The sequence below is a fragment of the Delphinus delphis genome, chromosome 15 (genome assembly GCF_949987515.2).
Source record: "Delphinus delphis chromosome 15, mDelDel1.2, whole genome shotgun sequence".
Lineage (NCBI taxonomy): Eukaryota > Metazoa > Chordata > Mammalia > Artiodactyla > Delphinidae > Delphinus > Delphinus delphis.
In genome coordinates, this window is record NC_082697.1 from 4,118,499 (window position 1) to 4,136,282 (window position 17,784).

The 17,784-nt window shown below is 58.9% G+C and overlaps 1 protein-coding gene across 1 annotated transcript; it reads left to right on the forward strand.

Annotated features, from left to right (window-relative positions):
- Positions 1-8,613: 8,613 nt before the first annotated feature.
- On the forward strand, positions 8,614-17,784 carry CTSZ (cathepsin Z). The gene is made up of 6 exons (XM_060033350.1): positions 8,614-8,875; positions 9,331-9,494; positions 12,966-13,145; positions 15,364-15,514; positions 15,906-16,068; positions 17,162-17,784. Exons 1-6 carry the CDS (start codon positions 8,733-8,735, stop codon positions 17,270-17,272), a joined length of 912 nt encoding a protein of 303 aa, XP_059889333.1. The 5' UTR covers positions 8,614-8,732; the 3' UTR covers positions 17,273-17,784.

Consider the following 17,784-nt stretch of genomic DNA (forward strand, 5'->3'; position numbering starts at 1 on the left):
GGAAGAAGGACTTTGTCCCGCGGAGTCAGCAGCAGGACCTCTCCTGTCCGTTGTCTGGTGACCTCACCGGCCATGTGCTGACTAAGAGCCCCGTGTGACTCTGGGTCAGGTCCTGGACCAGAGGAGGAGTTGCTGTAAGGGACACAACTGGGACAATTATGGACATTTGAATACAGACTGTGTAGATTGGATAATAACAGTGTAGCCATGTTATAATCTCTGAACTCCATCTTAGCCCAGGGGCTATGCAAATGCGAATCCTTGTTTTCAGGAGATATTGCCAGGTATTCAGGGTCACCATGCAACTTTCTCCGAAACAGCCGGGCAACAATAACAACGTGATACGTGGAGAGAGGTTAAGCAAACGCGGGGAGATGTTAACAACGGGTGAACCTTTCCAAGCTTAGAACAAGGTGAGGACTCTGGCAACATTTCTTAGTTCAGAAATTTCTTCCTACTCAAAGCTGAATGACCACATGACCCACACCTGCTTCTGGTCCAAACTTGGCCTCTCCCCAAGGTAAAGAGACGAGGAGACTGTGTACATCCAAGAGGAAGAAATCTGCATGTGCTTAGCAGTATTTTTCACAAATTAAAAAATATGCAGAGGGGAGGGATAAATTCGGAGGTTAGGGTTAACAGATACACACTACTATATATAAAATAGACAACCAACAAGGACCTCCTGTAGAGCACAGGGAACCATACTCAATATTTCGTAATAACCTATGAGGGAAAAGAGTCTGAAAAAGAAAAGTATATATATATATAGTATATAGATCTAGTGCTGTACACCTGAAACTAACACAATATTGTAAATCAACTATACTTTAATTAAAGCAAATACATACATACACAGAATGAACCTTTCGGTGTCCAAGGAAGTCACCCCACTCTCCCTACCCCAGTGCCTTCGCCCCTTCCTCTTCCCTCTGTGTCCCCACCTGCCCAGCCCGCCCTCCCCTGCCCAGCAGACTCCGAGGCTGGAGCACGAGATCAGACCCTGGGGGGTCAGGGACACCCCCCCCTTTTGGTGGCCCCAGAGCTTTAGTGACAGTTTCCACATACGGTTGTGTTTGCTCATTCCTTCTACTCCTGCCTTATCTCCTCACCAGCATGGGAGCTGCTGTGTCGTTTCACCTTTTGAGTCCCCAAAGTGCCTGATACATAACAGGGCCTCAGTCAATGTTTGTTGAGGGCAGACCAACAGCTGGGCGAGTTTGAGCAGCCCTGCTCAGAAGGGCGTTTTCTTAGAGCCGAGAACGTATTTATCCTCGAGTGTGCCCTCATGGGTGGGGCTCGGTGCCGAGGGCGCTTTCCTCCGTCCCCTAAGAGGTGGTCCAGGCTGAAAGCGTAAACTGTTCCAAAGAACAAGGATGTCAGGATCGAACGTGGAGTCAGCACACGAGCTATTTTGGGACGCTGCAGGACACGGTGGGGGGCAGAGCTGCTGGGAGGGCCCAGGGGCTGGCCTGAGGGACACCCTTGATCTCCATGTGTTCACTGCAGGCCAGAGGAGCAGGGCGCAGCGGGCTGGGCACGCCAGCCTCCACCCTGGAGCACGCCTCTCTTGGTCACCTCAGTTTGCCAGGTTTCCAGATGAGCGCTTAAAAGGTTTTTCTGTTAATGGGGCAGCTGGCAAAACGGCGGAAGAAGAGGAACCCTGTTTGCTTTGATTCCAGCGCGGCCAGCAGTGTTTACTCAGCCTGGGCGGCATGTGCTGAGCTTGGGGTGCTGCCAGGGGCGGGGGTTGGGGGCAGGGGGCGGATGCCAGGCAGAGAGGCTGCGGCTCAGCAGGGCCCACCTCTCCCCAGACCTGAGCCGTCTCAGCTGGAAAGCGGGATGACGGTCCCGAGGCCCAGGTCTGCGCTGAGGACTGAGCAGCCCTCAACACCCCTGGGCAGGCAGTGTTTTCCAAGGCAGCTTCACAGGATGGAAGGCGGCGATGCAGCTGACTGCGTAGACGCAGCAGCACCCTGGGTCCTGAGCACCTACCGTGTATCTGGCCTAAGCTAGCTGTGGCACGCAGAGCCCTCCATCTGGACTTGACACGTCCGGGTAGCACAGGGTGGCTGGACACGCAGCAGGTCTGACGCCAGCCTGTCTCTGCTCCCCTGTCCTTATTCATGAAGGGACCTGCCCCCTGGGGAACGTGCGCCCCTCTGGCTGCCAGGTTAGCGAGAGCCAGTGAGGAGCTGAAGACACAGTGCCTTTTTCAGTCCCCGAGAAGTGGCCCCTTCCCGCCACACAGGTGAGTGTGTGACAGTTCACGCGGGGGGAGACCCAAGGTCTGCTCTCCTGTCAGGCTGAAGGTGACCCCTTGCCCTGAAGCACAGCAAGTGATTAAAAGCGGCCATGTGTGATGAATGACAAAATCATCTGGATCTCCCCTGAGAAGGGCTGTGACAAAGGCAGGTGATGGTGACGGACCCTGAGCGGAGCTTCAGCGGGGCAGAGGGCAGGAGCGAAACTGCCCTGTGCACCAGGGGTGACCCCGCTCGCCCAAGGACACTGAAATCATTAAGTACCAGTGGCCAGCCCTTCGTCGCGAGGAGCCGTCCTCAATAAGATGGGGTGACAGCAAGCCCCTTCCTGGATGACACTCGGGTCTATTATGGGAACAGGACCAAGACGATAAGGAAAACCAAGCGTCATCCAGAAACGCCACATCGGCTGCTGCCACACTTCCCCTGGAGATGACCCCAGTGGCCGGGTGGGGCTCCCCCAGCCCTGCATTCGGCAAATGAATGATTAGGAGAAAAACAAAGTTCTCAGAGAATTCATTGATTTCATCCGCCCCTGATCTTCCACTTCCTAGGGCATCATACTTCCTTGCATAACTTAGAGAAGATGGGTGAATTATAGTGTTTGCTTGTGATTCAGAGGTAGAAATTTTTCCAAATGTCTTAGCGAGAAAATGACATCTGAGGAGCCATTAGGAGTGACTCAGCCGGGTGTGGGCAGATCATCAGATGAACTGAGTTCCACTTGCCTGTACTCTGCTTCGTCGTGCGTTCTCTTACTGTAAAAGAAAGTTCGGGGAGGATGAATAAGTAACTGCAAGAAGAAAGGGACTAACTAAAAAACTAGTCACTGTTTTTCACTAAGCCAGGCTGCCCAGGTCCACGGAGGAGTTTGAGACCTTCTGCCCATCAGGTGGTCCACTGGACCCGAGATGGTCCAGTGCCGTCTCTCTGGGTCCATTGAGAATCAGCGTCCTGGGCTGTGGCATCTCTGACTTGCAGGAGGAAACACACACACAGAAACACATACACACACACACACACACTCACTTCCCGTGAGTTGACGTGATTCTGAGGGTGTATGGAGACGTTAACCTTCTCGGTTGTATCTCTCCCGTCTCCCAAGGTGTGCAGCTCCCGATTCATAATGTTCAGTGGCAGAAAGAGAGATAAACATAACATGTGAAATCAAGCACAAATATATACTTCTTCCAGCTCCGTGTTTGTCCAAGAAATCTCCATTTTGTCTGTCTCAGAAATCCACTCGTTTATCCAACAAATATTGGCTGATTACTATTTGGGGGGCTCGAGGGACCTCGGCGAAGTAGGAAATCCCCTCCAGGAATGAGAGACACACCTGCCGAGTTCCCTCTCTCTGGCCGTTACCAAGTTCTCTGCCACCCATCTCTCTTGATACCTCTTTTAGCCCACCTCTGGGCAAGGGGATGGTTCCTCTCCATCTGGTAGAAGAGACTAAGGCTTGGAGACGGACCCGACAGCTCAAGTCCCAGGATGATGCGGCAGAACCAGAGGTGGGTCGCAGGTCTGCGGACCTCTACATCTAGGGATGACTCCAGGTGTCAAGAGGCGGACCGGCCAGACAGCCTCCAGCTGGGCCTTTCTCCTCACCTCTGGTCCATAACTGGGTCCTGTCAGCCCTGCCACCCAGACAGACGTGCCCATGCTCACGATCTCTCAGCAGGATCCCTCACCTATCACCACCAGCTCACCTGTCCACGACCACAATGGCCTCTACCTGACCTTCCATCCATCCTCCCAGAGCGAGCTCATAGAACACAAAAGGTCGCGCCCACTGCTCTCCAGGGAAACGAGCGGCCACCAGGGTAAAACCGTTGCTCTTACCGCAGCTGATATGTTGTTCAGATTGATGGGAAAAGCCCACGGTCGGAAGCAGGGAGGGAGCCGAAGGAGGCCGAGCGGGAGGGAGGGACGGGGAGGGCTGGGTGGGAACCGGTGCATGACGAGGAGCCCTGCACCTCGAGGGCAGCGGCCTTCGGGCAGCGGGCAGCATGGTCTTAGATCCCAGAGCGCCAGCAGCTGAGAGGCGCGTTTACAGCCCTGGGACCTCGCCCTGCCGCCTTCTCCTCCAACCACCTCTGCTGCCACTTGGTCGCCCCTACCACGGGTGCCGGCCTTCCAAGGCCTTTGCACACACTCTCCCTTCTGCTTGAAAGGTCCAGCACTTTCCATGGCTACGTCCTCATCAGTCAATCCCAACTCACTGGATGGCTAAGAGAACGTCCCAGAGCAGATACGCGAGGCCCTGTCTCTACCAGGCCCCATTTGCTCTGTAGCCAGCACATTCTTCATCGAGCCTCTGTTTCCACGTGGCCCCTTGCTAGAATATTCGCCCTGGGCAGGCGGGGACTGACACTCCTGTGCCCCCAGGGCTGGGTCAGTGGCGTGGCGCATCCTAGGTGGTCAGCAATGTTTGCCGACTGTCCTTTAGAGCGCCAGCAGACTGGACCAGGTGAAAGGCCCGGGCCGCTCTGCAAGGGCTCCTGGGCCAGCACCTGGGTGGGCTGGACGTGACCTGGCCGGTGGGCGGTGGCCAGCGTGTTCTGAGGTGTTACTGACAGGTGTGACATACTCAGGAATGGGACCCCCAGGAGCCGAGCTCCCCCCCAAGTGAGGCTGTGCGGCCAGCAGAGGGTGTGGTGGCGATGGCATTTGGGGACCACGAACTTGACCCACATTCGCTGCAGAGGGTCAGCGTGAGCATCTGACCCAGTGGCCACGTGGATGGAGGCGAGCCTGCAGCTGGCGAGGGGACCACGGTGCCCTACGAGCCAGACTTGCCTTCTGTCACCGCCAGCATCTTTAATGACAGATGCGGTATCCAGGATGTGGCTCAGCTCAGGAATGTGGAGACATAGGAAATGTCTGCAGCCTACCGGGTGCGGGCAAGCAACACGGCACGAAGGAAGGAGAGGAGAGGACTTCGAGGCGATTCCACGGTAAACAAAAACTCACCTTTGTTCTTCTGCTGCCCGTTGGGAGACTGGGCCGGCCCTGGCCTACCTGTAAAGCGTGTGATTTCTTTACTGGGACGAGGGGACAAGTCAACCTTATTTTTAGAAGCAAATAGGCTTTTGCGTCGTGGCCTTGGATCACATGTTCGCCAGGAGACTTTACGGGGCATTAAAAAAGAAAAAAGGGACTAGACTCAAACCCGCCACCCGTGAGCCTTGGGCAGAGTACCGGTCTCTCAACCTCTCTGGAGCCTCAGTCTTCCCACCTATAAAATAGGTGACAGCATCGGATTCCCACCTCACAGCGTTGTGCGGAGGATCAAATGAGAAAAGAGTTTCCCAGACGGGAGAGCCTTCTAGACTGTCATTTGTATCTGCCTGTGGACACAGCCCAGGGGGCGGGAGTGCAGGGATGCCGGCGGGTTCCCAGGGAGAGGCCTTTGTCCTGGTTTCAGGGAAGGGTCTGAGTCCCAAGTATGCGTTAGCTGTGCTCCGCTCGGGGACACACAGGTGATGATGGCCTGAGGGCAGCCGACCTTGGGGCCCTGCCGAGTCTCCTCTGTTCCAGGAGGATGAGACAGTCATGATCTGCACATTGCCCTCACAGGCATGCAGAGCGGTGCCAGGAAGGGACCGCACAACCTGCCGCTCAGGTGCACCTGCTTCGGGGAGAGCTGGGCGGCCAGTCCAGCAGGTACTCCTCTCCCTCCGTTCCCGCGGCCTTTGAATTTCACCTGTGCGCCTTCAGAGACCTCCTAGGGCCAAATGCCTTCGGCTAACAGAGGCGGTCAGGGCTGTGGCCCCCTCCCTCAACAGAACACAGCTCTAAGGGACCCAGTGCGGTTTCAGTGACCCCTAAAGTGACGCGGCTAGCTCACCCCTCAGAGCCGTGGGCCAGGTGGACGTGCATCGGCGGACCACAGCCAGGTTCAGAGGGGAAGAAAGGGTCCAGGGGCTTGGCTCCGCGTTGGACCCGTCACAGGTTCTGAAGAAGCAGAGTGGGTCACAGGAGAACTCATTTACTTCTTCTTGCCTTGAAAGTTGTGGTTTCAAATGTCTGGCCTCCCTCCCCCTCCTCCTGCCGATTTTCCTGTCACTCTCTGAGTTTGAGCTGCTTCTAGGGCAGGAAAACCCTGCTGTATCACCACCTGTCAACACTGGATGTCCTATTCGTTTCCAGCCTGAAAATGTCACCGTCCCTCCCTTTAACCTGCATTCTCCAGGGCTGAATGCTCCCTGACCCTCAAGCCCCGCTCTGACCCTTGCTGCAGGCCCTGGCCTACGGAGGCTGAGTCATCTGGCAGGCCCAGCTCTGCAACCTAAGGCTCAAAACGAAAACAGGGCACCTTGGGCAACCCGGCATCACACCAAGTGCTCTGGGCCCTGTTGACGGCAGAGGTCACAAGCCCATGACGCCGGCCCTGCCTGTCATAACACTGACGCACGTGGACCTCCTTGGAGAATCCCAGGGCGCCTTCAGAACATCCAGGTCTCCCAACACGGCAGGTACCGAAGAGCTTGTAACCCGGCACATGATTTTCACCCAACGTTAGGGATGCAGCCCCAGACCTCACAGCAGTCATCAGAGGCTGGGCCTAGGGACCGTCTGTGTCCCATGTTATAAAACTTGTGGTTGGACTTTGCACCTCTTGGGCCCTGACCGCTTATGGGGACTTGGGGGTCCCCAAAATATTTGTCACCCTGCAATATTGGGACCATTCTGATCGTTCTTCAGCAACTAGGAGGTTTTAGCTTGTTCTTTGGAGGAGACCAAACACCCACCTCTTAGGAAGACCCCACCTGGATGACAGATGTCACGGGGGTCACGGGGACAACCATGCCGGCTTGTTTCCTCACGTGGATGGAGGACAGATTGGCTGACTCACCTTGGCCGTGGAGGAAAGAGGGGTAGGAAGGGGAAGTCCTGGCTGGCAACTCCCTTCCCACACCCGCTACACCCGAGGGAAGGGAAAGGCTTTGGCGCCAGGGCCAGGACACCTGTTCGGGCAAATCAGCCTCTGCAGACGTGGTTTCTGTGCCCCCATCCCCACTGCTCAAACCTGGACGTTTTCTCACGGGATCGGGGTGGAGGGTGGGCAGCTCCATCCCACCTCCTAACCAGGAACTGACTCACAGTAAGGGTTCGGAGGAGCCCACTTTCCAGGAAGATAAAAGACACCTCGGGCTTCCCTGGTGGCGCAGTGGTTGAGAGTCCGCCTGCCGATGCGGGGGGCGCGGGTTCGTGCCCCGGTCTGGGAGGATCCCACGTGACGCGGAGCGGCTGGGCCCATGAGCCGTGGCCGCTGGGCCTGCGTGTCCGGAGCCTGTGCTCCGCAGCGGGAGGGGCCGCAGCGGTGAGGGGCCCGCGTACCGCAAAAAAAAAAAAAAAGAGAGAGACCTCAACACATAGACCTCAATAGGTAGAGGCCGTGTCTATACATTGCCTCAGCAATAGCGTGTCAGGAGCAGGGACTAAGCCCTGCTGGGATTCCGTGGGTGCCCCAGGGCTTCCAAGGGTCGTCACAGAAATGGCTGGAAGTCCACGGGGCAGCCACCGTGGTTTCTGATTGCAGGTTTGGTGTCGGCAGAGGGAAAGAGGGGGTGGGTGTGTGGGGATGCCCATGTCGTCCAGGGAAGAGCAGGGTCCCTGCATCTGAGGACCCTATAGCCAAGGCTGTGGGCCCTAAAGCAAAAAGCCTGGACCCTCTTCTCCCAGGACCAGGGAGGCCATTCTGTGCTCAGCTCAGGTGACCGCCACTCAGGAGGAGCGGGGGGGGGGGGGGGGGGGGGGGGGGGGGGGGGAGGGGAAATTCTTGAGTTACGAAACCAAGGCCCCCAGGGTCCCACTTCTGCTTTTGTTTCTCTGTTTGAAGATGAAGCACTTTGTCAGCAGAAACCTCAGCCAGCAGCTTTGGAAGTTGGAAAGTAGAATTAATGATTCAGGCCCACGTGAAACTCTCCTCGAGGGGCAGTTTCTGGAAGGATCCTGTCTTTCTTCACTATGTAGGGAAAGTGTCTCTCCAGAAAGGGCCTGGGCCTTCGGGAAGTGGCCTTCAGAAAGCGAGACCAGGGCACAGTCCTGCGGGGAGACCCCCTGCCCATCCCCGGAGGCCTGGGCCCACGTGGGATGCGGGGACAGGGGCACCTCTCCAGGGCCAAGGGTCCCAAGAATCCAAGGTGGGGATGCCCGAGAGTGAATGAGGTCTGACGGATGGGAGGCTCGTGGCTGGTGGCCGGGTCGGGTCTGGGGTCAGCCGAGGCCTGGCGCGTGACCCGAGTCCGGGCGGCGGGCCGTGCGGCCGGGCGGGGCGGGGCCGGGTCACCGGGGGCAGCCGCGCGCCCCGCCCCGGGGGAGTGTCCCGCCCGCGCGCAGCCACCTTAAGGGCCGGGCGGGGCGGCCGGGGCGAAGGCTGGCGGAGGAGCTACCGGCGCGGGATCCGAGTTAGGATCCGAGTTGGGATTCGAGTCGGGGTCAGATCGCGCCGGCGAGGGAGCCATGGCGTCGTCCGGGCCGGCGCAGCTGGTGCTACTGCTGCTCGTGCTGCCGGCGGGCGCGGCGCGGGCCGGCCTCCACTTCCGCCCGGGCCGCGGCTGCTACCGGCCCCTGCGGGGGGACCAGCTCACCCAGCTGGGGCGCAGGTCGGGGCGGCTGGGGGGTGGTCAGGGGCTGCCCATCTCCCGGGGCTTCGCGCCCTCTCCCGCCTGGGGGACCCTGCCGCCTCCTTGGGGTGCCAGGAACCAGGACGCCCAGCCTCCCTTGACCTCTGAGGGTCAAGGCCAGCCCCGTTGCTTTGGGGGCGCGCCCTTTCACATTTGCAGGGTTGGACGAGGCGCACCGGTGCAGGAGGCAGGCTAGCCTCGCCGCCCTGGCATTTGGAGCCTCGCTGGCGGAGCGGTCTGGTTCCTGCACTGCGGGGGCGCGTGTGTGCCCTGCCCACTTGAGATTCCGAGCGGGCAGGGGCGTCTCCTGGCTGAGATGGCCCTCTCCCGCTCGCTCTCAGTTTGGGGAGGGGAGAGGGCGCTGGGGAAGGTGCCTGCGCGCCCGACCCCCAGGGGCCCCAGTGCTGATTCCGGTGGTGGTGGTCTGTTCCCAGGACATATCCCCGGCCTCACGAGTACCTGTCCCTATCGGATCTGCCCAAGAGCTGGGACTGGCGCAACGTGAATGGGGTCAACTACGCCAGTGTCACCAGGAACCAGCACATCCCCCAGTACTGTGGCTCCTGCTGGGCCCACGGCAGCACCAGTGCCATGGCGGGTAAGGTCGGGGACTTCGGCCCCTCTTGACTGTGGGCCAGGAGGGCCCGTCCAGCTGCCTTCTTTGTCAGTACCGGCAGCTGCAGCCCAGGGTCCTGGGGGCCTGCAGTTCTGTGCCAGGACTCAGCCTGGCATGGGGCGGTGTCTGCGTCAGGCCTAAGGGAGCGGATGCCCGGCAGTCACAGGACTGAAGACCTGTGACAAACGGCTCCCAGGAGGCTTATCTGTCCCGAAGCTTGTGAGCTAGGCTCTTGGGGCTCAAACCACAAACTCACGAACACCCTGCTGGTGTTTGGGTATGCGGAAGAGAAGCTGCTTTTCAGCGTAGTAATATTTGAAATGAATGCCAGCCCTGGCTTGGAACATTGAGCAAGCTGGCTGTTTCTCCTCATCTGGGCCTTATCCGCCTGGCTGCAGCGAGGGCGGGAAACCTCGAGGCCGGGAAACCTCGAGGCCGGGATTGGGGGGCGGGGAGGGATCCGAAATCGGCGCCGCTCCAGAAGGCTGCTGGGCCTGCCTTGGTAGGGGAGGGAGGGGGACTTCACACCAGCCTGGGCCTTCATTCAGCTCGGGGTTCCGGGAGCCTGCAGTCACGCCGGAATCTTTCGAACTCCTGCCCTGTGGCACTGTGTTAAGCCAGTGTGTGGCTACGCCCCTGGCCTATGCTGGACGGCTCATCCCATGTAAGCCTCCTGGCTGCCCTGTGATTGCTCCCACTTTGCAGATGAGGAAACTGAGGCTCCGGCAGGGAGGTCAGGAGACTAGGCCTTTATGGGAGTGACAGCTGGGAGCAGGGCACGGAAGCTGGGCTGTCTGTAGGATGAGGGGTGGGGCTGGCGTCTGGACCCCAGGGCCAGCCAGCTGCACTGGGGGCATCAGGCAGGGCCTCGTGGGGGCCCCGCCCCATCTCTCCTGGGGGCTGGGTTGCACTTCTGGCCCTTCAGGGAGGAGGGGGTGGGGGCGGCTAGGCTGAGCCCCATTTTATTTTATTTTATTTTAAAAAGTGTGTTTTGGCTGCACCGCGCGGCTTGCAGGGTCTCAGTTCCCCAACCAGGGGTTGAACCCCGGCCCACAGCAGTGAACACGCTGAGTCCTAACCACGGGGCCACCAGGGAACCCCCTGAGCCCCATTTTAAGCTGTAGGAGCTCTTCTGGGCAGCTGGGGAGGTCCCTGACCGGGATGGAGAGGGACAGGGCCCCTGGAGAATGTGGAGCAGAGGCTTAACCCCTGGAGCCGCTGGGAGACTTCAGGGGCCCAAGGCGGGCAGGCAGGCAGGGTGTAGGCGGGCCTCGAGCCAGAGGCTCAGGGCGAAGGCCTGGCAGGAATGGCGCACTCCCTGGCCTGGAGGAATTGAGAGGGCCTTTGTGGCAGGGGCCTAAGGGTGGGTGGGGGAAGCTGAGAAGGTCACCAGGGGCCCTACCCCCAGGGGAGGGGCCCGGCAGAAGCCTGAGGGATCTTAGGGAGGGAATCACATGCCAAGATTCGCGTCTGTAGAGGAGGGCGGGGCCTGGAGGCGACGGCGTGTCCCTGCTCAGAGGTCCGCCCTCCACCTGCTGGAGTGGAGTCTCCTGGGCAGATGACTGCTTCTCCCCTCTTGCTCTCCAGCCCCTAACGGCCTCCCTAGCAGCAGGCGTCCTCTTCCTCTTTCACTGAGAAAACAGAAGCCCCAGAAGGGGACTTCCACGGTGCCCGGCCCAGCTGCCACCTTCCCTCCTGTCCCCGGCCGTCCAGCGTCTGAGCCCCTGGACAAGGCCATCCCTGCCGATGCTCAGACCTGGCCAGCGCTGAACCCCACCCCGTCTCCAGCCGCCACCCCACTTCTGGGCTCCTGGAGGGGCCTGCAGTCCCCACCTTCTCCCTGCTAACCCGACCCCCTCCAGTCGCCTGCCAGCTCCTCGCCAAGGTCACCGGCTCGGGGCGTCAGGGGCAGGTCTGGTGGTTGCCCCTGGGCCTCGCCCCGCCCTGTTGTGCTCGATCAGCCCCTCCCCGAAATGCTTTCCTCGCCTTTAGCCACAGGCCCCCAGTCTCTGTCTCACCGGCCCCAACTTCATCCCCCACCCCCACCCCGCTTAACTTCTGGACATTGGACTCCCTGGGACCCTGCACCTGGACTCGGCCTTCACGCTCCCCCGCGGGACACCTCAAACCTCACGTGCTCCTCCTTTCTGCCACCACCCTCACCCCCAAACCGGTTCTTCCCCGGCCTCCCTGATCACTCCAGGAGAATGCTATCCCTCCCTCGCTCAGGCCCAGGCCCAGAGGCAGCCGGCCTCCTGCTTTCCACCCTCAGAACATCGGGCCGCAGGGCTGCGCTCTACCTTCCAAGCACCGCTGCGGAGCTGCCGCCTGGTCCGCCTGCTGCTCTCCTGGTGGAGCAGCTCAGACCCAGGCCGGGTCCCTTTTCTGTTCCGCTTGAAGCCCTGCGAGGTTTCAGGCAGATAGAACAAAACCCTGACCTGCCCGCAGAGCCTGTGTCAGCTGGCTCCCTGTTCCGTGTTGGGACCCAGTTTGGACACCAAGAGCTGAAGAACGGGCCGGTACCCTCAGGCGGGAGGGGTTATTGGGTGAAGCAGTGTCAGCTGCAGGGTCAGCGAGGCCGGGGAGGAGGCTCGAGCGCCCAGGGCGGGCACGGCGGGAGGCTGCTGAGGAGCTTGGGGAGACCTGCGGGGGCTGGAGGGCGGTGCTCACCCGCACAAGGGGGTCCGCGGAGGAGCACTGGGCGGTGCGTCCAGGGGCGCTGGGGGAAGGGCTGGGGCACGTGCTGGTGACCGGCCGTGGGTTCCACAAGCCCTGTGGGGCCGCATGTAGAGCCCTGGGGGCCCAAGGGCCTAGGAGGTGACCCCAGGGGTGTAGGGGGCCTGGGGCTGCAGGAGGGAAGGATGGAAGGGGGCGCCTGGAGGGGGCTGCTGGTGGGTGGAGGGCCTGGCCGCTTGCTCGCCGTCATCAGGGAAGGAACAGGAGCAGCTGTGGTGAGTTCTGACCTGGAGGTGGGAACTCGGGATGTGGCCACGAGGTGGGCGGCTGCGGAATCTTCGCTCCAGGAGGGCGGAAAGCAAGGTGGCGGGCCCGTGGTATGGTTGGCTGCAGGGCCCCACAGGATGCTGTCTGTACAGGGAAAGGGGGGCAAGGAGCGGGGGCCCGTGGCTGCCCTCAGCCGTCCCCAGCTGCCCCGTGGGGTGTGTGGGCCCAGGCGCGTGGGGAGTGAGAGTGGGGTCGCCGACTGGCCCCCTAGTCTGGCTCCCCGGTGCCCTCGGGGATCTACCAGCCTTCAGGCAGGACATGCCCGGCCCTGCCCAGATGACATTCGTAGTGGGGGGAGGGTGGGCATCGGTACCAGGAAGGGCCCGGGAGGCCTCTCTGGAGAGCAGGGACCCCAGGGAGCAGGGGAGGGCCCTCCAGAGAGGGATGCGTGGCCCCCGGGGCGGCAGGCAGTGGGGTGGGTGCTGACCAGCATGGGTGCTGCCCCCGCAGACCGGATCAACATCAAGAGGAAGGGAGCGTGGCCCTCCGTACTGCTGTCCGTGCAGCACGTGATCGACTGCGGCAATGCTGGCTCGTGCGAGGGGGGCAATGACCTGCCGGTGTGGGAGTACGCCCACCGGCACGGCATCCCCGATGAGACCTGTAACAACTACCAGGCCAAGGACCAAGGTAGGGCCTGCTCATCTCTCTCTCTCTCTCTCTCTCTCTCTCTCTCTCTCTCTCCCTCCCTCCCTCCCTCCCTCCCTCCCTCTCTCTCTCTCCCTCTCTCTCTCTCTCTCTCTCTCTCTCTCTCTCTCTCTCTCTCTCTCTCTCTCTCTCTCTCTCTCTCTCTCTCTCTTTCTCTCTCTCTCTCTCTCTCTCTCTCTCTCTCTCTCTCTCTCTCGTGGCCGGGGCCCTGGGAAGGGTGGGACGGAGCTGGGAGCCCCCTGCCGCTGTGTGTCTAGTGGGACGGGAAAGGTGGGGCCTGGCATCCTTGGTGGGAAGACCAACAAAAAAAGGACTTGGGATCTCCAGCCTGTGTGCCCGGCAGCCAGGCCGGGCCCTGGTGTTTGGGTTTTGACGTGTTGGCATTTTGGTGGTTTCATGGCCCTTTGTAAGGGGATCGCTCATCAAGGGAAGAGTGTTTTCCAGGAGCTGGGAGTGGCGAGCAGGCAGGGAGCAGGCGGGCCTGGCCTGCTTCGAGACCCTGGTCCCGGCCGCCTGCGTCTGGGTGGATTTGGAGCCGAGGGTGCTGCACGGACCAGCGGATGCAAGCTGGCCTGGGGCCCTGGAGTCGGCACGGTCCTTTCAGGGTGCTCGCCTTGGAAACCCAAGGAAAGAAAAAGCCCAAACCCTAACCCCACAGTGGGTAGTTTTAAGTCACCTGTCTGAGCTCCCTCGTAACCAGAGCAGAGAGCTGAGACCAACTCAAAAGGCCTTTTGAGACAGGAGTGGGGAGGACGGGGGTGTGTGTGGGGAGACCGGGGGGCTTTTCTGCCCCCCCTTCCATCTGTAAAAGGTGTGCTCAGGCCCCTGTACCTTCTGAAGGCGCCATCCCACGCCCACAGGCTGCCCCCGCCTTGCCTCCCAGGCCGTATTGCCCGGCCAGCAAGCATCTCCCCAAACTGGTCCAGTGAGTTGTTGAAGTGATAGATGCAGCAGGCGTCAGAGAACCAAGAAGAAGAGTCCAGGGTGAAGGGGAGCAGGGAGGGCCCCGTGGTCCTCGGAGCCCTGATCCACCCAGAGCTGGTCTCGTCTGTCCTCGGCCAGGCCCCTCCAGCCCACCTGGGACATCAGGGCCAGATGGAACTCATCGGCACCTGATTGTTTGCAATAAGTAGTCCTGTCTTTTTTTTTTTTTTTTTTGGCTGTGTTGGGTCTTCGTTGCTGCACGCGGACTTTCTCTAGTTGCAGCGAGCGGGGGCTACTCTTTGTTGCGGTGTGCGGGCTTCTCATCGCGGTGGCTTCTCTTGTTGCAGAGCACAGGCTGCAGGCGCGTGGGCTTCAGTAGTTGTGGCTCGTGGGCTCAGTAGTTGTGGCTCGTGGGCTCTAGACTGCAGGCTCTGTAGTTGTGGTGCACGGGCTTAGTTGCTCCGTGGCATGCAGGATTTTCCCCGACCAGGGACCGAACCCATGTCCCCTGCACTGACAGGCGGATTCTTAACCATTGCGCCACCAGGCAAGTTCCAGTAGTCCTGTCTTTGTATTAGCAAATGTGGCCACAGATCCACCTTTTTTCAGGTTGTCCTGGGCATTTGGTGTCCAAGGGACAAATTAAACCAACAGTTTAATCCTCAAGGAGTTTAATGTCTTGGGGAAGGAGTCTGGATAGATACAAAACTATAACAGAAATAGGTAATGTGAAAGCAGTAGAAAGTGGTGCTGTGGGCCAAGGCAGGATGGACAAGGTGAGAAGTAATACTGTCTAGGGCCCAGGAAGGATGCAGGAGACGGTGTGGAGTCTTCCAGATCTAATAGCTGCACTGTTTTTTGAGGCCTAATTATTATACCTTCTCAGACCGAAAGAATAAGAAAATGCTTATTTTTTCCCCAAACGTGGGGAAACAATACAATCTTATTAAAAGTGAATAATTTAATTACACTCTATTCTCAGCTGTAGAGTATTGTGCAAAGGCCTTTGTCCCGGCTTTAAAGGAAAAGTGGAGCTTTTGAGCACCTACTGTGTGCTAATTAACGTTTCTTTCCACTGAGGCCCGGGGAAAGGCTTTTTGTAACTCCTGCAGCTGAAAGCAGAGGGTAATTAAACACCCGAGGGCAAGAAGATTTCCATTATTAGCTGATGGATGGAGCCTTCAGTTAGAAAAGTGGAGTTTGGGTCTGGGCGTGCTACTTTGTTCAGGGATTAACGGGGAAATGGCCTCACGCTGACTTTCCGTGCTGTCCCCAGAGTGTGACAAGTTTAACCAGTGTGGAACATGCACTGAATTCGGAGAGTGCCACGTCATCAAGAACTATACCCTCTGGAAAGTTGGCGACTACGGCTCCGTCTCCGGGAGGGAAAAGATGATGGCAGAAATCTATGCGAAGGGGCCCATCAGGTGAGCTTTGAGACCCCTGCCCGCAGAGGGCGTGCACGCTTCTAGTAAACGGGACCCAGGTGATTTTCACCCCTTTCCTTCTGGCCAACTTTACCCACAGGGCTGGAGACAGCTGCCACGTGAGTTTTCTCAAAAGTAAAGCTCAGTAGCCCATGTGCCCCTCGTAGGATTATTGTGAGGGAAGGACACATCCATGGACAGCTCCCAGAGTGTAGCCAGTGCTCTGGGGCGGCTGGTACAGCTTTGGTAGGGAGGATGCCAGGTGAGTAACTACAGAAGTTTGGGCAGAATCATCAGGTGCGTGTTATTTCAGTTGGATCCACACGGCTCTTCCTAACAATGGTCAACGATGGCTATTGAAAGCGCTCATTCTCTCCCTGCTTGCTCTCAGCTGCGGTATAATGGCAACGGAGAAGATGTCTAACTACACCGGCGGCATCTATGCTGAATACCGCAACAGGGCCTACATAAACCACATAGTCTCCGTGGCCGGCTGGGGTGTCAGCCATGGGACGGAGTACTGGATCGTCCGGAATTCGTGGGGCGAACCATGGGTAAGACATTTCCACTGCGACTCCTCTCACTTGGATGGTTCTGGGGGTTTCGTAGCTGAGAACCGTGGCCCTGAGCAGAGGGGCTCCAGGCTGCAGACACGTGGGGTGAGGTCCTCCTGCGCTGCACGGGGGCTGTCCCCGTCCTGTGCCTCGTAGCGCGTTTGCAGCTTCCCCGGCCCCTACCCGGTAGACGCCAGATGCTCCTCCCCGCTCCCCAGCTGTGACATCCAGAAAACGGCTGCAGACATTGACAAATGTCTCCCGAGGGGGATGGGGGCTGAGAAGTGCTGCTTTAGAAGTTTCCATTTAGCTAGCTTTTATGCCTTTACAACCATCTCATTCTTTTTCTTGCCATACTTTCGGCTCTCCTAAGTAATACCGTGGAGTTTCTTCAAAAATACTTTTTGAGTTGAGTCGAAAACCCAGGGGAATTAAATTAACTGGCAGAATTTTCGTTTCTAAGACCTAGTATTAACCATTAACAGCTGAAGACACAAATTCATTGTTATGAAATCAGGGATGGTGATTTTTTTTTTTTTTTTTTTTTTGCGGTACGCGGGCCTCTCACTGTTGTGGCCTCTCCCGTTGCGGAGCACAGGCTCCGGACGCGCAGGCTCAGCGGCCATGGCTCACGGGCCCAGCTGCTCCGCAGCATGTGGGATCCTCCCGGACCGGGGCACGAACCCGTGTCCCCTGCATTGGCAGGCGGACTCTCAACCACTGCGCCACCAGGGAAGCCCAGGGATGGTGATTTATGTCGAAGTGATGAAATGTCAATATTTTTTATTAAACGACTATAAATGGGGATATTAATAGGTAGTCGAGTCATCTGGTCTAAAGAGTCGATCAACATTTTAGTTAATTAGCTCTCGGCATAACAGGGCCACGCACCCCTCGTGTTGAATATTAACCAAGTTGAATATTTCACAAAAGCTATTTCCGAACAGGGGTCCCAGAAAAGGGAAGGGTCAGCCGAGCGGGTGGCTGGGACGCTGCAGACCCCCGAGCCTGAGGCTGAGTGAGGAGGGGAGGGGGTCCGTCTACTCGGAGCGCAGACGGGAGCTGAGCTGATGCGTGGTCCCACTCCTCACAGGGTGAGCGGGGCTGGATGCGCATAGTGACCAGCGCCTACAAAGGTGGCAAGGGTGCCGACTACAACCTCGCCATCGAGGAGAGCTGCACATTCGGGGACCCCATCGTTTAAGGCAGACGTCTCCAGAGGAGCGGCTCTTAAAGAGATGATCGCATGAGCCGTAACCAGAGGGGATCCCACCTTCACGGGCACTGGGGTGGTACTGCCGTGGTTTGAAGGAACTGGGGGTTGGCGGTCACATACGTGATGGCCGGTGATGGCCCTGGGCGCCCAGGAGGGACGGCCGCCGCGATGCCGCACGGGCTGAACGCGTTCTGGGGTGGGGCGGGGAGTCGCGGCGGGGGGACGACCCAGCACCTGCACAGGACGGCTTCCTGCCGGGAGGACGGCAGCGCACCATCTACCTGAAGAAGCGTGAGCCACCAGGCAGCGAATGATGTGACCTCCGTTTTCTTCAATAAATGATCTGGCGACTGTGGTCTGTGATGTATTTAAGAGGTGGAACATTTCAGACTTGTCATCACCAGTTCCTCTGTCACCCTGCAGTCAATGGTGGGGCCGAGGGGGGATGGCGATCTCAAGTTGCCCAAGGGATGAATAAAATGCACACTTCACAGCAGAAC